Raw genomic sequence first — 19,663 nt, 5'->3', positions numbered from 1 at the left:
AGTCATTCCTGATTTACGCTGGTGTGAAGGAGAGTAGAATCATGCCTGTTTTACTTTTGACTGGTTCATGAAAAATCAAATATATGACAATTTTTGCTTTCTTATTTGTCCTACAGAAAAATACATTAAAAATGTAATTGATCATAAACTATTCATTTAATTTATGGTCAGTTAAAAATAACTATCTGAAATTCACTGCCACCGTTCATTGTCTTTATTTTAAAAATTAGAGAAAGAAAATGGTCTATTTCCCAGTTCTCCTCTGGTTGCATTAATATTTGTCTGTAATGTCCCAGACTTTACAATATTCAGATGCTGGGAGAAGAAATGCATATTGTTAGCAACAGAATATTTTGTGGTTGAGAACGTATTATATTTCATGGACGTTGCACGGACAATAAAAAAATAGGTTTACATTTTCAGAAAAAAAGCAAAACTCCAGCACTGACTGTAAAAGTGGTTTTAGGCTCTGTATCCCACTTATGGGCTGGAAACATGTGGTTCTATTTGTAAAATTGTACAGAGCAACACATTTTTTAAACAATGTATTTTCCCATTGTAAATTACCCAGAGATGAATTTTCCAGGAAGAAAAATAAGGTTGATGTTATGAATTTTAAAGAAAGTAACATTTTGTTCTTGTATAAAAAAAAATAAAAAGAAAAATAAATGGCACAAGACAAGGCAGTTTTGAAGGGGTGATTGGTTGTGTGCTTCACTACTCACAAATTACAGACCTACACCTGTGAGGTGCTGAGCACCTTATGCAAAGAGCTGAGCATCCGCAATTTAGTAGGAGTCAGTGGGAACTGAGCAGGAAGAGCATATAGAGTAGAGGTCCCTAAGGTCTCAGTTCTGCAAGTTACTCTGAGCAGGTGGACTCCTGTACCTACACAGAGAGCCACTGAATTCACAGGAGTTCCCTGAGGTCCAAAGGTCCATCCATGCAAAATAACTTGCAGTATCAAGGCCCAGTAGACTTCTGCTTCCCTGATTCATGAATGGTCTCATTTATGTAATTTGGCCCAATCCTACTTCCATCAAAGTCAATGGCAAAGCTCCCATTGACTTCGTTAGAAGCTGGAGCAGGCCGAGTGAGACTAAAGTCTGCAGCATCATCAGGCTCAAACCACAGACTTGTAGCTCCAGCACAAGTGTCAGCATTTCTTGCAAACAACCATATAAACTTACCCAATCTTACAGGGAAAATGCACTCAAAACCACTTCTTTTTCCCTTCCCCCAATTTTAGTTAAGAATGCAAATTGCACGTCGGACTTTGAGGAATATTTTGCCAAAAGGAAACTGGAGGAAGGAGATGGGCATGCAGTCAGCATAGCAGAGTACCTACAGCGCAGTGACACAGCAATTATTTACCCAGAAGCCCCTGAAGAACTGTCTCGCCTTGGCACTCCAGAGGCCAATGGGCAAGAAGAAAATGGTGAGGCTGTAATTCATTTTTAGCCACTATCCTGACTTCTTGCAGCTGTTGCAATTATAAATGCACTACATGCCTGGGTGTTTACCTTAAAAATTGCAGAGCAGCTGCAGAGGCATGGAATTTCATGAGCAAATATTGGAACTGTAATTTTAGTGTATTGTGATTTTTTTAGTCAGCAAATTATTTTGTAGATGAAATAAAGAGCAAGAACAATTAAAGCTTAATTTAAAAAGGAAAAATGCTCTCTCTATGGTTTTAAGTTTCTGAACTATTGAATTTTTACATGAGAAATTTAGGATTATTGACCCATAACTCTCTTACTTCTTGATGAATAATTGAAAAAGTGTCCATGAGAATGATTTGGCCGGTGTCATATTAATATAACAGGTTAAAATGGAATGCAAATCATCAATTGATTGAGAAAAAATATTTCTTTGTTTTTCAGCTATTTAAGTCTTCCAAAAAGCGAGAGTAAGGACTTTAATTAATTTTCTAGCACAGTATGAAATGATTCATACAAGTTTGTTGTGGGTGTGGAAGGGGACTGGTGTGCTCTGAAGCCAGTTTGAAATGATGGCACTCTAGTGTAGCAGATTGCAGTGATTCCTGTCATACCATCCCGGGCAATAAGCCCATTAGCTGCCATTGATTTACTGACCTTTTGGCCTGCTTCTCTCTCTCTTGTCTCTCGGCTACAGACCTGCCACCTGGAACTCCAGATGCTTTTGCCCAACTGCTGACCTGCCCCTACTGCGATCGGGGCTACAAGCGTTTGACATCACTGAAGGAGCACATCAAGTACCGCCACGAGAAGAATGAGGAGAACTTTTCTTGCCCTTTGTGTAGCTACACGTTTGCCTACCGCACCCAGCTCGAGCGGCATATGGTGACGCACAAGCCAGGGACAGATCAGGTGGGGGGTTGGTTTTAAGTGATTTCTTTCTATAATAACCCCTTAGAGAAACGATATTGCTTTGATTGGCAATCATTATTAATTTTTCATGGCATTTTGAAGATGCAGATCTTTTAATGGTAATAGCTTTAATTGAGGTCTAAATGATTTTTTGATGGTCTCTTCTAATATGATTTAATAGTCTTATGTTCACGATCGAATGAGTGTGTTAATTTCTAATTTAGAAATTTTATTTGCACTTTAACTTGACTTTAGTTTCGTTTTTATGTTCCTCAAAAAGTGAACGAAACTGTGGTATTTTAATTATACAGTATTAAACATCTCAGCAATTTTAATTCCATTTTTCACCTAGTTTTACTTTGCAATTTTTGCGAGTAGGATCTCAAAGCCATAGTAAAAGATCTACTAATATTTTTTTTCATTATTTTTGAATAACCTTTTCAAGCACATAAAATTATGCATATTTTGCATTCTAGTTTTTAAAATAAAATTACACATTTTTAGAGTAAATCTTTCCATAAAATGTATAGATTATGTTTTTTGAGTATACTAATAACATATACACACATTAGGATTTCAGTATCACTATAATTTATATATCCTACCGGTATATCTGTTATAAATCAAAATGATTTTTCCTTGATATGATGAAAGTAATCTTATAACATTACTGCTTTGCATTATTTAGTTCATTTCACAATTACATTTAAGCCAATGCTGTGTGTCTTGAACAGGTGACTGAAGCAAACTGATTACTCAAAAGGGCTGTATTCCAAAGCTTTTTACAAACTATACGAAAACTATTTCTTCTGTTCCCTAGAGAATTACCTCTGATAACGGGTGTTATGGAGTGTTGTAATCGAAACTCAACTGGTGTGTCTTAAACTTAAATAAATGAGTGTGTGCATGTGTCAAATTATATAGGCCTTATACCATATTAATTTTTCTGAAACAACTAAAAATCATAATCAGCTATATATCTTTTGATAGATTTTTCTCAGCATAAGGTAAATTCAGTTAGGCAAACATACATCTTCTAATCGTGCAGTTTTGCAATTAGCATTTTTAAGAGAACAGTATCTCTTCCTTGATCTTAAATCAATATAAATGATTCTGGTGCAGTTTCTCAGATCGCTTCCTTTTCAGGGTTTTCTGGTAGGCAAATACATTCTCATATGCAATTTTTTTAATCTAACACAATCTGAGGATTTTCCCCCCTTTTGCTTTATATTATTAAAAACACTGGGTTAAAATTCCTAGATATTTATCTAACATAACTGTCTGAAATTTCACATGCAAGAGTCTGATTGTGTTGGCGCATTATGAATGGTAGCTTTGGTGTTGAAAAGTCCCCTCATTTGCTCATGGCATTTACAATTAGTAAATTAAAATGATTGTATCATATTAACAGTGGCACAACTAAAGTTTATAGTAGTCCTCTGAGGGCTATGGGGGGAGACAAAACAGCTGTTGCTGTTTGTTTATGCAACTCAGCAACATATGAGCGCTGGTCCCTCAATGGCGCTCGGCGGGCTGGGCTCTGCTTGATCTTTGAAGGTTGCTGCTGTTTGAACAAACCTCCCTGTGTCCCATGTAACACCATCTGTCTCACTAGGAATGTGGGAAGATTCAGCACACCCTAGCAGTTGTCATACCGTTTCTATGCTGTCTTTTTTGCAATAGGCTTTTGTGTCATTGCTACTTGAAAAAAGCTGACCTCCTACCTTGAGCATCCAGAGTGGATGATTGTATTTTTTTTCATAATTCAAAGTCACAGTGCTTTTCTCACTTGTTCAAAAAGGTCAGCTGTGTTTGATTATATCTTTATGCTGCTTTTAACTTGTCCTTTCAACCAACTTCTCTCTTGTTTTGCCCCTACTCCTTAGCACAGCACTGGGGGGGAAGAGAACCCACCATAAGAAAGGTAGCTGAAATCTTTCCTGCTGGTTTGTGATAAAAATTTTCCAGCAGCTACAGCTTCATGCTGAAGATATTGTTGCTTATATTTGATAATGAATGAAATCTGATATGTAATACTGTATCTTCTACTAGTGCAGTAAACAGGATTTTTAAACAAGAGGCGTTCCACATGTTTAGAAGATGCTAGGAATAATAAGAACCACAAATCTTTTTACAGATCAGTTTCTCTCATCATGAGATACCTTAAAGCAACACATTTCTGATGAGAGACTTAGGAAATAATTCTAAAGCAAATATTGAATGCTCATATGAAAGCACTTTCGCATTTGTTTCGGTTTACTGCCAACATTTTGATTTTTATTGCAACACTGATGAGACATTTAAATGTACGTGCAGACCTTTTGGTTTGCCTGATAAATAGAGAGTTAAATTAATTTTGTTTTTTTTTTAACTAGAAAACTCTTGGTTCCTCTTGCATAAAATTCATATCAGAATCTTTTCTCTCCAAGCACCAAATGCTGACCCAAGGAGCAGGCAATCGCAAGTTCAAATGCACTGAGTGTGGCAAGGCCTTCAAATATAAACACCATCTGAAGGAACACCTGCGAATTCACAGTGGTGAGTAGCGGAGGTGCTGCTGTTCTCATTTGCATTTTGTTTAATTAGCTGAGTTTTAAAGATTGCTTAAAATTTACACAGTTCTGTTTGTAGCTTCTTAGAGATACTAAGGTATTTCATAAAAAATATCTGACTCATCCTCATTTATCATGCTGTTAATAGCATGGTCTTGCTGTAAGATTTTGATATAATAACGCTTGTTACAAAAAATAATAGATCCTTTGTTATGCTGCTTGAGTTCAGAGGAATTCAGAAATTTTTGTTTAGTTGGCTCTTGGAGGGATCAAATTTTTAAAAAAATGAAAATGCCCAAGTGGAAATAAATGAAATATGGCTCATTTGTTGGGATAATGGACATCTGAGGAATGACTCATATTATATTGCAAGCTAAGCCATTTTTTTTCTATCTGGCTATCAATCTACCTATTTAGCTAGGCTGGGGCCTGATCCATAAATCTAATCTTTACAAGGTGACCCTTTTGTCCACACAGAGACCTGTTGAGCTCTTCCCAGCCACAAAGGTCCACCTGTATGGATGTGATTACTGAATCAGGACCCCATTTTTTATACAGTGCCCATCCTTGTAGTATCTGAATGCATTTTTGAGAAGGCTGAATTGAATTTAAGCTTTATGGATTTGACTGCACTACTTAGCAGAAGACTTATCTACATGTGACAAATAATACAATTTTTCAGTCAATCTGGTGACTTTCAGGCATTGTATTGTCAAATGGGAAACAATGATTTATAATTGGCCTCAGAAGCGCTAAGATTAAGGCCTTACACCTAAACTACAGTGCACATCATTAAAAACTCAACTATCACTTTCCAAGCTATCTGCAATAACAGTATCATCTACTCTTAGAATATGTGGCACTAAGGAGTGACAAATGAGTTTTAATTGTGCCCACTGTATCTAGGAGGTGACAGGGCTCTACATAACCAGAGTCCCCATGTATACATTCCTTTCGCAGCACATGTAATGCCACTAATAGCACTGCATCACTAACAGACCCGCGACAGAATTGCTTGGCTATCACAGGCATGGAGTCGGCCAGGTGGGATCACTCCCATTTTGCATAGGTCCCCACAAAAGCTAGGATCACCTCGAAACAAGAAGACTCCACAGAGGTGATACGGGGAGAGGTGCTGGGCTCAGCCATGTTCATAGGATTCTTAGGCACCCAGCATAAGTAATCAGTGGGGTAGGATCGTTACCGCTCTCTTCCTATTAGTCAGTGGCAACATCAATATCTATTTAGGTAAATGTATAAGATCAATTGTTATAACAGTAACAATAATAATAAATAATATATTAATGTTTGGTTTTAATTATCATTTTAGGTGAGAAACCATATGAGTGTCCAAACTGCAAGAAACGTTTCTCCCATTCTGGCTCCTACAGTTCGCACATCAGCAGCAAGAAATGTATTGGCTTAATCTCTGTAAATGGCAGAATGAGAAACAATATCAAGACGGGTTCTTCTCCTAATTCTGTATCTTCCTCTCCTACTAATTCAGCCATCACACAGCTGAGAAACAAGCTGGAGAACGGCAAACCACTTAGTATGTCTGAGCAAACAGGCTTACTGAAAATTAAAACAGAACCACTAGATTTCAATGAATACAAGGTTCTTATGGCCACACATGGGTTTAGTGGAGCTAGTCCTTTTATGAATGGTGGACTTGGAGCAACCAGCCCATTAGGAGTTCATGCTTCTGCTCAAAGTCCAATGCAGCACTTAGGTGTAGGGATGGAAACACCACTACTTGGGTTTCCTGCAATAGGCAGTAATTTAAGTGAGGTGCAGAAGGTCCTACAGATTGTGGACAACACGGTTTCCAGGCAGAAAATGGACTGCAAGGCCGAAGAGATCTCAAAGCTGAAGGGTTATCACATGAAGGATCCATGTCCTCAAACAGAGGAACAAGGAGTTACTTCCCCTAATATTCCACCAGTGGGTCTTCCAGTAGTGAGTCATAATGGTGCCACTAAAAGTATTATTGACTATACATTAGAAAAAGTCAATGAAGCCAAAGCTTGTCTCCAGAGTTTGACCACAGACTCAAGGAGGCAGCTCAGTAATATTAAAAAAGAGAAGCTGCGAACCTTAATAGATCTGGTAACTGAAGATAAGATGATAGAGAACCATAATATATCCACTCCATTTTCATGCCAGTTCTGTAAAGAAAGCTTTCCTGGTCCCATTCCCCTGCATCAGCATGAGCGTTACCTGTGTAAGATGAATGAAGAAATCAAGGCAGTCCTTCAACCTCATGAAAACATGGTTCCCAACAAACCTGGAGTGTTTGTTGATAAGCAAGCCCTCCTGTTGTCATCAGTACTTTCTGAGAAAGGAATGACTAGCACCATCAATTCATACAAGGACCACATGTCTGTACTTAAAGCATATTATGCTATGAATATGGAACCCAACTCTGATGAACTACTGAAAATTTCCATTGCCGTTGGCCTTCCTCAGGAATTTGTGAAGGAATGGTTTGAACAAAGAAAATTCTACCAGTATTCAAGTTCCAGGTCACCATCACTGGAAAGGACCAGTGCCAAGGCGGTGCTGGCTGCCACTAACACTCCCACTAAAGACTCTTTGTCAGCCAGATCTCCAATAAAGCCTGTGGACTCTATAACTTCACCATCTATAGCTGAACTCCACAACAGTGTTACTAATTGTGATACTCCTCTCAGGCTAACAAAACCTACACATTTTACCAATATTAAACCAGTTGATAAATTGGACCACTCCAGGAGCAATACTCCTTCTCCTTTAAATCTTTCTTCCACATCTTCTAAAAACTCCCATAGCAGTTCTTACACTCCAAACAGTTTCTCCTCTGAGGAGCTTCAGGCTGAGCCTTTGGACTTGTCTTTACCAAAACAAATGAAGGAACCCAAAAGTGTTATAGCCACAAAGAACAAAACAAAATCTAGTAGCATAAATTTAGACCACAACAGTGTTTCTTCATCATCTGAAAATTCAGATGAGCCGCTGAACTTGACTTTTATCAAGAAGGAGTTTTCTAATTCAAATAATCTGGATAAAAGCACTAACCCAGTGTTTGGTATGAACCCATTTAGTGCCAAACCTTTATACACAACACTCCCACCACAAAGCGCATTTCCTCCGGCCACTTTTATGCCACCAGTCCAGACCAGTATTCCTGGGCTGCGACCATACCCAGGACTAGATCAAATGAGCTTCCTACCACATATGGCCTATACTTATCCAACTGGAGCAGCTACTTTTGCTGATATGCAGCAAAGGAGAAAGTTCCAGCGGAAACAAGGATTTCAGGTACATAGTCATAATTGGTTTGTTTTGAAAGGCTATATTTCAGTATCGCTTGTCATGTCCTTTTATATGAAAACAATAGTCCCCAAAGTTAAATGAAATCTTTCCAACAGACATAGCAGAATTTTAGCTTGAACTTGAAATTGAAAAGTATGGTGGGAACATTTATTCAATACAGAAGAAATATGAACACATTTAATGTTTAGCTTTTAATTTCATTAAGGTTATATTTGTCTTCCATGAGAATTTTATATACCTGACAATGGCCCAGAGAATCCTCATTGACAGAAAACACTGCGCTGTACCTCCATAATGGCTCTGTACCACTAAAAGTCCCGTAGGCTCCCTAGCACCATGACTTCATTGGAACTGCTCTGCCTGGAACTTCCCCCAGCTCATGGCAGCCTCCAAGACCCACAGGAAGGGCTCCATATTTTCTTAACTAGTTTCTGTGAAGCCAGAGAAGGGACAATGTGTATCCCTACCTTGGCCCTGCCTCAGGCCAACCTACACCTCCCCTCAGCCCATCCAGTTCCCATTACTTACCCCTACATTGACTTACCAGACAGAGGTTTGCAGGAGGGCCAGAAATGGAAAGGAATGGTCTGTGGCAGTGGCACCTGAGCCTGCCCATTTCCATGTAAAGTCCCCTCCATGTTTATATCTAAGGGGCATGATTTGGGTTACATTTGTTAGTTCTTGGGTATGATCCTATATTCCTTTCTTAGGTAAGCTCTCACAGAAGTCAATGAGTAAAGGGTATATGATCTGGTCACTTAGGTACTTAGGTGCCAAAGGGTTGGTCTAGACTAGAGAAATCACTGTCCTCTTCAGATATTCATAGTGTGTAAGAATATACATGTGTGTATGTATTAAAATATAATGTACACAGTTTAGTTAAATGAGTTTAACTGATTATAGCTGAATAAGTTTTTACGTTTGTGGACATTCCCCTATGACCTATTATGCTCCATTTGTAATTTTACTAACAATGTCTTATAGTTTCAAATGTGAAAATCAGGTATGGCTTAACGTTATAGCCTGTAATCCCTCTTTGCACAATAGGAGCATAAATAGCACTGCACCTCCATAACAGCTGTTCCACTATTCCAATTTACAGTACATCTGCCCTCTTTCTAAATGTATTTAAGCCTATTTAATCTTCTCTAATATTAATTAGTGCAAACCTAGTCTAAGAAAACTGAACTGTGTGATAGCAAATGGAAATGTATGTTATCATGCAAGTTTGCACTCTCTTTGGATCAAGACAAAATAAATATAAAGAAATTTAATAATTTACTGATCCACATTCATTATTGCTTAATGCTGAAGGCTGTTTTAACATAGATAGAACATTGATAAAAAGTGTTATTAATATTCCCTATTTCAAATTACAAAATTAAATATAAAAATATAGCTTGAGGCCTTTAGTCGGGAGACATACATTTAAATGGATTGCATAATAATAACATTTTGTACCTAAATATAAAATTCAATTAAAATCTTTCTACAGATACAGAATATATCTACGGTTCAGTGTTTTGACAGAAAAGATCTTTAGTTGTTCCTTACATTTATTTCATAAAAGATATTAAAATACCTTTTATGATCTTTGAATGTAGGTCTTTACATTATCATTTCCTGCTCCCTGAAATACTTAGCATCTGTATCATAAACACTCTCTGTTTAGATAATTCATACAGCTTCTTACTACACAGTGTTCAAAAGAAGACAGAGTTTTCTAAGGCAGTTGAAGACCAAGAGGGACAGTGAACGAAGCAGATGTTCCTTGGTAGCAAGGTCCAGTCCTGTAAACATTTTCTACTGGGCATAGTTATTATCATGAGTAGGCCATGAGCCAATGAGACTAGTCATGGTATTGAGCACTGTGCTCGGAAGTTTTAGCAGGATCAGGCCCCTGCTGGTTATAATTTTAAGTCTTATAGAATAGCTCCCTAATTCTATATACTGTAGGAAGACAAGATGCAGCAGTAAGCCACAAAATACAGGAAGCACAGTGTTTTACATAAACAATTTGGTTACATCGCAGGGAGAATTGCTTGATGGAACACCAGACTACATGTCAGGCCTAGACGACATGACAGACTCTGACTCCTGTCTGTCCCGAAAGAAGATCAAGAAGACAGAAAGTGGCATGTATGCATGTGACTTATGTGACAAAACATTCCAGAAAAGCAGTTCCCTTCTGCGACACAAATATGAGCACACAGGTATGAATGCCTTAAATGTGTAGTTAGACTTTCATTGCATGTTGTACATTTCATAATATTTAATGAGTACACTTCTGCGACATAAGATGCAGCATATGCTGAGACTTTCAACAAGGAAGAAATAATGTGTTTTGCTTAGCTCAGACTGACTTTTTTTCTTTACTTGTTTATTTGTTGTTTGTGCTTTTTTGTTTGTTTTGTTTTGTTGCATCTTAATATCTTTTTTGCTCACCCCAAAATACAATGCAGAGACTATGAGCCCAATCCTGACAGATCTTGTCCCACTGAAAGCAATGGGAATTGAGGGCACTCAGTAGCTCACAGGATAAATCCCTGTGTTAACAAATTTCAAGTAAGTCTGGCCCAGTTGCATAGTTAGAGAATGAAATTTGATATATTACAAGGTCTGGAATGAGGAGTGATATTGTTGTATCTTACTCAGGATCTGATCCCGTATCATTTAAATCAATAGAAAAACTCCCTTTGCCTTAATGTAAAGTGTAAAACCTGACCCTCAATGAGCTATTTAAAGAGAGTAAATCCCTCTCATTGGCCTGGGATGCCTAAAGAGAAGAGAGGTTGCATCTTACTTTTTCACTTTTTACTGCCTCATTTTATAGCAATTGTTAACTATTTCCAAGTGCAGTTGGTATTGACTACTGTGAAGAACGGGTGGAGGTTAATGTAAAATGGGACCCTAAATAAAGAAGTATATAAAAGCCCTTCAGTCCCCACTTACATTGGCCATGATAGACTATATCTCCTTGAAGATGATCGTTCCCTTGACTTGAGCCCAGGGCAGAACTGGATTAGGAAATGAAAAGCTCACAGAGGAACACACTTTAATTAAAAATATTTTGGAAAGGAGAAAAACAGGACTTGGGCTCCAAAAAACAATACAAACAGCTAGTTACATCAGACAACATAAAAATGTGATATCAGTTATCATGTTTCAGGAAAGATGCCAACCTCTAACTGCTTAGGGTTAGGAAACTTTTACCTTGGCACAGTGCTTCCAAAACATGAGGTTTCCTGCTTTAGGAAAATGAAATGAGTCGCACCTTCCCATTCTCCTTCAATCACATCATGTGTGTTTAAAAATCTACACACCTCAATTAAAACATCTTCCATGTCCCCACACCCTTGGCTAGTACTTCATGCCCCCTCCCCTCACACACACACACATATTTCGGGAAACCCATCTGTAGATCTTTATAATGTGATACCTCCTCTCCTTTCTTACCTGCCTTGAGGAGCTGTAAAACAGTTAACAAAGTTGACATTTAAAGTATCATCATTGGCATCTGAGGTTCCACCCATTGAAATAAATGACACCTCAGAGCTAGTGTATCAAGCTCTCTGCAAACTCAGGCAGACCTTTCTGAACTGATTACACTCACTTCACATTTTGAAGGTTTGTTTCACAGCTGTAACAGCTGGAGAAGGAGTTTTCTTTAAAATGAAAGCTGAGCCTCTGGATTACAATTTAATAGTCTGTCGGCCCTCTGCCCCATATCATTTGCATTTTCTTGGGGTGGTACACCCCACACTTTGAGAAACATTGCCTTATAGGCAAGTATTTTTATAATTGTTCATTATGGGGTTTCTAGCATCTTCCTCTGAAGCATCTGGTGCTTGAGCATCTGGTGCTTATCACTGTCAGAAACTGAATACTGGAGTATCATTAGTCTGATCCTGCATGCCAGTTCCTATTGTCCTAAATTAGGAGGACTCATAATAAAGACAGCAAACAGTGGGGTAACATTACCCTCCACCCTACCATCATGGTTCTGAGCCTACAGAGATACCCGTGGTAATCTTCTTAAAGCTGCAGGTAAAAATAAAAAGGAATTTGAAGAGACATTTTAGAAAATGCTAGTGGTATTGTTAAAAAATTACGTTTTAAAAAAACTATTAACGTTTGTCATGGAAATTTAGCGTCTGAGGAACTGATGGTGCCTTAGATAAATTTCAGCCCCTTGTGATCAGTCCTTCTTACACTTTAGTTCTAATTTTTTAGCTAAATCCCATACAGAAAAATAGGAGGGAAGTTAAAATGCACATGGGATTAGGAGGAAAATTAAAAGCAACATTTTGGACCCGACTGGTTGGTTCATTGCTGAAAATGAGTTTCACATTGCGTTATTCAGATCAAATTGTTTATTCCATATAAGAAGCGTTGAAGGCTTTACGTCCCTGCACCTCTCCTTTCCTGAATTATTTTATTACAGCCATCTGCAAACATTATGGTTTACTACATGACTACCGTAAAGCTCTTATGTTAGAACTGGCCTTCATATATATTGGGATCTGGACATATGGTCCAGTCCCATAAAGTTGGTAGTCCATAAGGTAGACAGACGTACAGTGGAAAGGCTGAAAATTTGACACATTGAAATGCAAGCAGTCACATTGATTTTCAAAATTAACTGTTTGCAAAATCAAAAATATGTTCTGGTATATGAAAAGGACTACCTACTGCCTTAAGAAACAATGTCCAACTATAGGGTGGTAACTTTCCTCTCATAGAGTAGAATATCAGGGTTCAAAAGGACCTCATTTAGTCCAACCCCCTGCTCAAAGCGGGACCAATCCCCAATTTTTGCCCCAGATCCCTAAATGGCCCCCTCAAGGATTGAACTCATAACCTTGGATTTAGCAGGCCAATGCTCAAACCACTGATCTATCCCTACACCTTCCCCTTTACTGCTCTGCTTCTCTTGGCTTTTCAACTATATGTCTATCAATTTTATGGGATTGAGCCTTATGATCTAGAACATATATATGGTATCACATGTAACACGGCAGAACTACAGTATATCAAAGCTCTAGTGGCATTTACAGAGAGGAAGGGGGTGGGGGGTCTTGTGGCAAAAGCGTAGATGCTGATGCTATGAGATCTGTGTTCTCTCCTGCTTTGCCTCAGACTTCCTCTGTGAATTTGAGCAAATTACTTAATTTCTCTCTCATCTTCTCCTATCTGTAAAACAGGGAGAAATTACACCAGCCTGCCTCTCAGGGGTGTTGTGAATCTTAATTCAAGCACACTGAAATCCTCTGATGGAAGTTGCTATATAAAGGGCAAAGTATTATTATGAATGTATTTTATTTTATGGAACTTCCAAACATCATATTGTACAGGGTGTGTGGAAGCTTTGCAGACCTTGATTTAGCCTGGCCTTGATAGCTCATTCACTACCTTTAGAGGCGTGCAGTAATTGAATTTTACGATAAAGATGACGTTTACAACCACTGTGATTCAAAAGAAATCCAAAATTGCAAAGTTTTTCTTCATTTGCCCATTTTGTTAATCTAAGTGAGTTTCAAATTGTTTTGATACTTTTGGAAAAAGCTATAGTTATGAAGCTACAATTGCATCTTTTAAGATATATGAGAAATTTCAATCTGTGTTTAAGGCAAGACACTTTGTACTGCACTTAACTTCTACTTCTGGATTCTGGATCATTATAACAGTTGGCCAAACGTTTTCAATTTCAAAAATTTAATGAAAATTTTTCACAAAATGTTCCTCTTTTTTGCCCATCTCTAATCTTTATCCCTTTTGCTTCATTTAAAAAATGTCTTTTAGGGGCAGTCAGAACGCTTCCTGACCTTCCTAGAGTAACACAAATAGAGAACCCAGCTTGTGAATATTTGATCCCTTCTGAAGTTTGCTATTGGATTCCTATTTTATGTCACTTTCCCAGATAGTCTCTTTAGAATGGTCTTGGTGGTCTCTTATTACAGCAGTTATAGCCATGAGATGGCAGGACATTTTTATAAAACGTAACAGGGCTAAACCTTAATCATAACTGATGTGCTCATTTTACCTGCTGACAGATTAATCACATATATTATCTATTGATGCTGTTGTGTTTGTCTGAACCTATACTAAAAATCTGCAGGTTGTCAGGTCTCTGCTTTATTGTTTGATCAATCAATGAAATCTTTCATGATTAATACCTTTCAGATCTATATGGTATAACCAGAGGTTAGCCAGTGCTAGAGCAGTCAGATACAGTGGGCTGGATACTCTGATCTGAAAAATTTACTGTCCAGGCTGACTCTGGAGAATTACCCAGGCCAGGGGAAAATTCTGTAGGTCTAAAGTTAGGGAAGGTAGCATAACCACACTGTCTGTTGCCAATTGCCTCACCCCACATTTGGCTGGAGGAGAAAGAGAAAGTGTTTTTGGGGAGGCCTAGGTAGCTCTTGGATGTCGGAGTGGAAGGGGTATGTGATGGAGCTGAGCTTCATAATGCCTGATCCTCCACTTTTATGGAAGCAGCAGAAGCAGCATAGGTTAGAGTAAGCCCCCTGTGCTCCAGCTTTTGTCAGGGCTGAGGATCAGACAGCTAGAATCAGCTCCCTGTGGCTACCACTGTCCATTATGTCCAAGTGCAGCTCGAATGTAGTGAAGAACTGGGGCCAGAGAGACTACAATCCATAATTTTGTAACTTCTGAGATATGTCATTGCCTTTCTGAAAAACAATTTTGGATAGGGTCTGAGCTCTGTAAAATGCTGCCACCTGTAACTTAACTTGCACAAAGAGGACTCGTGTTATTGCTGAATGAATTGCATTGGTTCTCCCAGGCTTTATAATATGGTACACATTTTGGGACCAGTGTATCAGAGTGCCTGTCCTGGGGCCAGATTCTTGACTTCAAAAGGTTGTTTGACTTCAAGTGGAGCCATGTGTTCATGTTAGAATGAGAGCCTTTATAAGATCATAGTTACTTAAAATCACCTGACACTGCTCTGTATTTAGGTTATAAATAGAAAATTATTACAGCAAATGCTAGGTAGCACCGTGAGTTAGTGCTTCAGTTTTTCTCCTCTGGAGACATGGGAACAGACCCTGACTCTGGTGACAAGTTAAAATTAGTCAGGTAGTTTCATTCTCATTTGTTTATAATATTTAACCATAACAAAATTCAGTACAATTTTCATTTTCTGCTGTGGAGAGGCCCAGAACAGAAATAGTAGCAATCTTGCATTATAAGATAGCTATTATGAGGGTGAATGTGCATATGAAGAGCCACAAGACTGAATAAAGAGTTAGAAAACCTGCCTTTTAGTGATAGACTCAAGGAGCTCAATCTATTTCATTTAACAGAGAGAGGGTTAAGTGTGACTTGATTACAATACATAAGTCCTACATGGGGAACAAATATTTGATAATGGGCTCTTCAATCTAGAAGACAAAACATGATCTAATGGCTGGAAGTTGAAGCTAAATAAATTCAGACTGGAAATAAAGCTTACATTTTTAACTGTGAGGGTAACTAAACATTGGAACAACTTACCAAGGGTTCTGGTGGATTCTCCATCACTGGCAATTTTAAAATCAAGATTGGATGATTTTCTAAAAGACATGCTATAGGGTTTATTTTTGGAAGTTCTGTGGCCTGTGTTATATAGGAGGTCATACTTAATGATTACTATTGTCCTTTCCGGCCTTGGAGTCTATGAATCTTTTATCTGGAAATCAACTTCCAGTACTTCCAGGTATCAATCAGGTCAGAAATGCTGGATGGAATTATGCTTTCTTTAAAAAAAAAAAAAAGTGGGCCTGAAAAAATGTGCATGCTCTTTGTTTTGAGTGGCTTGGTGTCAAAGATGGGAATCCCAGGCAGATTTCCACAAACCAATTGGCACAGAGAGTAAACATTTGTCTTCAGGGAGAGGGATCAGAGTTTGCATCCCAGAATTCATCATTAAGGGTGAAAGAGGCAGTGTCATCATGGCAGATCAGCAGGTAGGGAAGATTATAGAGGGTATGATAGAAGGAGTGCTAACAGAATGGGGCTTCCAAAAAATAAAGGTCCCTGGGTAGCTGGGCACCTAGCACATGCCTTGTTCTGAATACCAGTTTGGTTTGATTCAAGTTTAGGGGGAAGGTTAGGGTTTGTTCTGGCTTCATCACAATCATTTCACCCCACCCCAATAGGAATTCTTTGGCAGAGCTGCACAAGGAAACTTGCAGTGTGCCTGCAACACAACAAAAGCTGGAAACATTTTTTTTTTAATCCTACCTAGGAATCCCGAAGCCTACAATTGCTGCTTTGTATTACATCATATTCTATTTTATTGCTTATATGGGCTGATGAGGGCCTTATGGCTGGACTTTTACTTTCATCCTTTTCTTTTCCACTGTATATTTTATTAAGGCCTCTTTTTTTTTTTTTAAGCTTTCATGCTGATGTTTTATTTCCAGATTGATTCTGTAAACTAAATGTTGTCCTGGAGCTTAGTAGAAAATTAGCTCTCTCTGGATAGTATTCTGAATTCCCAGGTCAGGAGTTTTCCTTATTTAGAGCTTGATTCATACAAATTAACATGCCATTGAAAGATTCTTTCACTTCACTCAAATACAAATTTAGAATTCCCCATTTTATACTCAAATAATGTAAAAAATAGGTAAATTGTGTGCTTGTGAATTTTTTTCTGGAGATAGGCGTTTTCTATTAAAAACAGAACAAGTGTGGCCTGGGCAATTATATATAGATTGCATTTATCTTGCACCTTTGACCCGCTCACTGTACTCTGGCCTTTAATCCATCTCTGCCACGACTAACTCTAAAATCCCCCCCCCAAGAAGCTGCCTTTAAAAAAGAAAACAAAAATGCCACAAAAATGTTTCCTTCTTTCGTCTTAACTGAGAAATTTCTATTCTTCCTCCATCCCCTTGAAAAAAAATTACATTTGCCTGAGTCAAAAAAATGGTGATATTTAGTCCAAGACCAGTTACAGATTTAAGATCTGAAGTCTCATAACTTTGCAGAGCTAGAAATAGGAGCTCTCTACCAATGACTATGGCAAATCCAAGGCTACACAGCACTCATTTTTAGACCAAAAAAGTCCAGAGATACTGGAATTTTAGAGATTTTTGTGTATAGAAATGCAATTTTAGGTCATTTTTAGAAGCTTTTCAAACAGATTAGTTGTAATTGTATCTGTCTGTAAACTGAACACAAGTTCCTAAGGGGGCCAGTTTTTGCAGATGGCAGGATACAAAAAAAAAAGTCCAAATATTTGTTTTAAATCTCTCTAAAACATTTATGAACTCGTATGACTGTAAAATATGTAGCATATTGGTGCACAGTGGTATAAATGTTTTATTGGCATCCATTTACGTTGATTTGCATAACTCACAAGTAGCTTCATCAGCCATGAATAATACAGATCATCTCAAATAAGTCCCAGTAAAAGTGCTTAGCGTTGGGCCTAACTGTACTCCCATCGAAGTAATGACATTATACTACAGCACTGTCAGGTATAGTATATTATCTAGATAAGAGAGAGAGAGAGAGACTGTACTTGCAGCCTTCCCCTCACCCCCCACCCCCACCCCTCCACGTGTGTAACAAAAAAACCCTTCAATCTTATTATATGGCCTATTTAGTCATAAGAGGGACTATGCCCAAATGATATTTACTTTTTTCAAATGGCTGAAATGTTGAGGTTTGAAAAAAACCTGATGCAAATGTACAGTAATCTTATATATTTAAAAATATTTGTATTAACGTTGTAACAGCTGCATTCTATGCACTGCTAAGATATGTTGTGCGGTACGTCATCAAAGAACTTTGTACCACCTGTCATCTTCTACTGGATCCAAATTTCATGTGTTTGGAAGGACTTTAATATGGATGTAAATGGTAGACAGAAGAGTTCTGCATAGTCTTTCTGGCAATAAATTAATGTACAAAATAAGACATTTTACCTTTTAATTTCTAAATTAATTTTTAAAATAAATATGGATTCTTTCCGGGAACTCTAGTTTTGTGCTGGCTGAACTTAGTGGAGTATTTGTTAAAGGGAGGGGGTAGAATGAAACAGGAGATACAGTGTGTTAAGAGCTACAACAGTCAAGAAGAATGTCTGTGTGAGTGGCAGTTGTAGTAAACTTACAGGACCTAGAATAGCACCAGACAGTAGGGAAAGGTGGACTGATTGGAGAGGAAGTGGGAATGGCTGGAGAAGTGGCTTGGAGGGAGAATTGACTTGTGTTTGATGGCAGCTAAGATCACCACAGTTCAGGCCAGACAGGTTAGGCACAGTTGGGAAATCGAGGAAGGATTGGGAAAGGAAGGAGCATATTGAGTGGCTCAGGTAGATTAGGGATTTCAAAGTAAAGCAGGAGCAGGAACACTTACGGAGAGGTAAAACAGCCTGTGATAAGATTTGGGTTGCCGGAAGGGCTGCAACATGTTGATCAGAAAGTGAGATCAGCACTCGGCTAAAAAGACACATCAAAACTAGAGTTGCGCTGAGGAGGTGGTGTATAGATGTGGATTAGGTTGGGATTTGATACCAAATCATAGTTTGCATACAGATTTGATAGTGCTGAAACCGATATTATAAGATTTCCACCATCTTGAATAAGATTTTGTTCACAACCAAACCAGAATCAGAGAATAGCCTTCTTCCGGTTTTGGATTCAGTCCAAAGCCAAAGTCAGTGGGGCATATTCGGAGCTGGAGTTTCAAATCCAAAACTCCAGTGAAACATAAAGGCGTTCACTTTCTGAGATTTTGGTTTTGATCTTTGTTTAGTCATAAATAACAAGTAAAATATTGTTGAAATACCTACTTGCAGAATAAACCATAACGGCCAAATACTCAAATATTTCATTCATATTTGGGTTGAATTTTAAATTCAGCTGTAAAGGAATAAAAGAAATATCATTAAACCCTCAAAATATGTGCATGAACTGTTTAAAACCCAGAAGAAAAGATATTTAGACTTCAGCCTGAACTCCATCCATAACTCATCCCCCAATTTCCTTGTCACTATTCTGTTCCTTTTTGTGGTTTCTCCTGTATCCTCCTTTCTGCCAGATCTCTCCAGATAGGGACCTTTCATTTCATAACATAGGATTTTAGGATTCCTAGAGCATTCATTACAGCCACACCTTATTAAACTTAAACTTCCACAGTAGAACTGAAGGGCAGCTGCAACTAGGCGATACAACATTAGCACAAGCTCTGGTCATTCATTCTAAGACTCTCGTTGAAGTAGTTTTTATGTCTGACCTTTTCTCTTCTTGCATTATGTCATTGACTACAAAATAAAAGAGAACAGATTAAATTCATAAAAGCACAGCTTCAGTTTTCCTGGAAGTTAAGATCCTTCAATCCTCCTCAAACATTTTTCTCCTTCCGACTAGATTTCCTTTCCACTGCAATGGTCTGTCAATGAGAGTATCCCATCTACCCAGAGCCTTA

The 19,663-nt window shown here is 38.1% G+C and overlaps 1 protein-coding gene across 4 annotated transcripts in view; it reads left to right on the top strand.

Annotated features, from left to right (window-relative positions):
- Nucleotides 1-19,663, top strand: part of ZEB2 (zinc finger E-box binding homeobox 2) — a 131,531-nt gene that overhangs the window by 107,967 nt on the left and 3,901 nt on the right. For all 4 annotated transcript variants that reach the window (XM_074967301.1, XM_074967298.1, XM_074967300.1 and 1 more), the window contains 5 exons: nt 1,250-1,438; nt 2,137-2,351; nt 4,781-4,889; nt 6,234-8,203; nt 10,251-10,431. In XM_074967301.1, the coding sequence (XP_074823402.1) occupies nt 1,250-1,438; nt 2,137-2,351; nt 4,781-4,889; nt 6,234-8,203; nt 10,251-10,431 (2,664 nt within the window). The remainder of the gene's footprint in view (nt 1-1,249; nt 1,439-2,136; nt 2,352-4,780; nt 4,890-6,233; nt 8,204-10,250; nt 10,432-19,663) is intronic.

This window comes from Natator depressus, chromosome 11 (assembly GCF_965152275.1).
Source record: "Natator depressus isolate rNatDep1 chromosome 11, rNatDep2.hap1, whole genome shotgun sequence".
Classification (NCBI taxonomy): domain Eukaryota; kingdom Metazoa; phylum Chordata; order Testudines; family Cheloniidae; genus Natator; species Natator depressus.
Note: the sequence above shows the minus strand (reverse complement) of the source record. Positions and strands in the feature narration are given on the sequence as shown.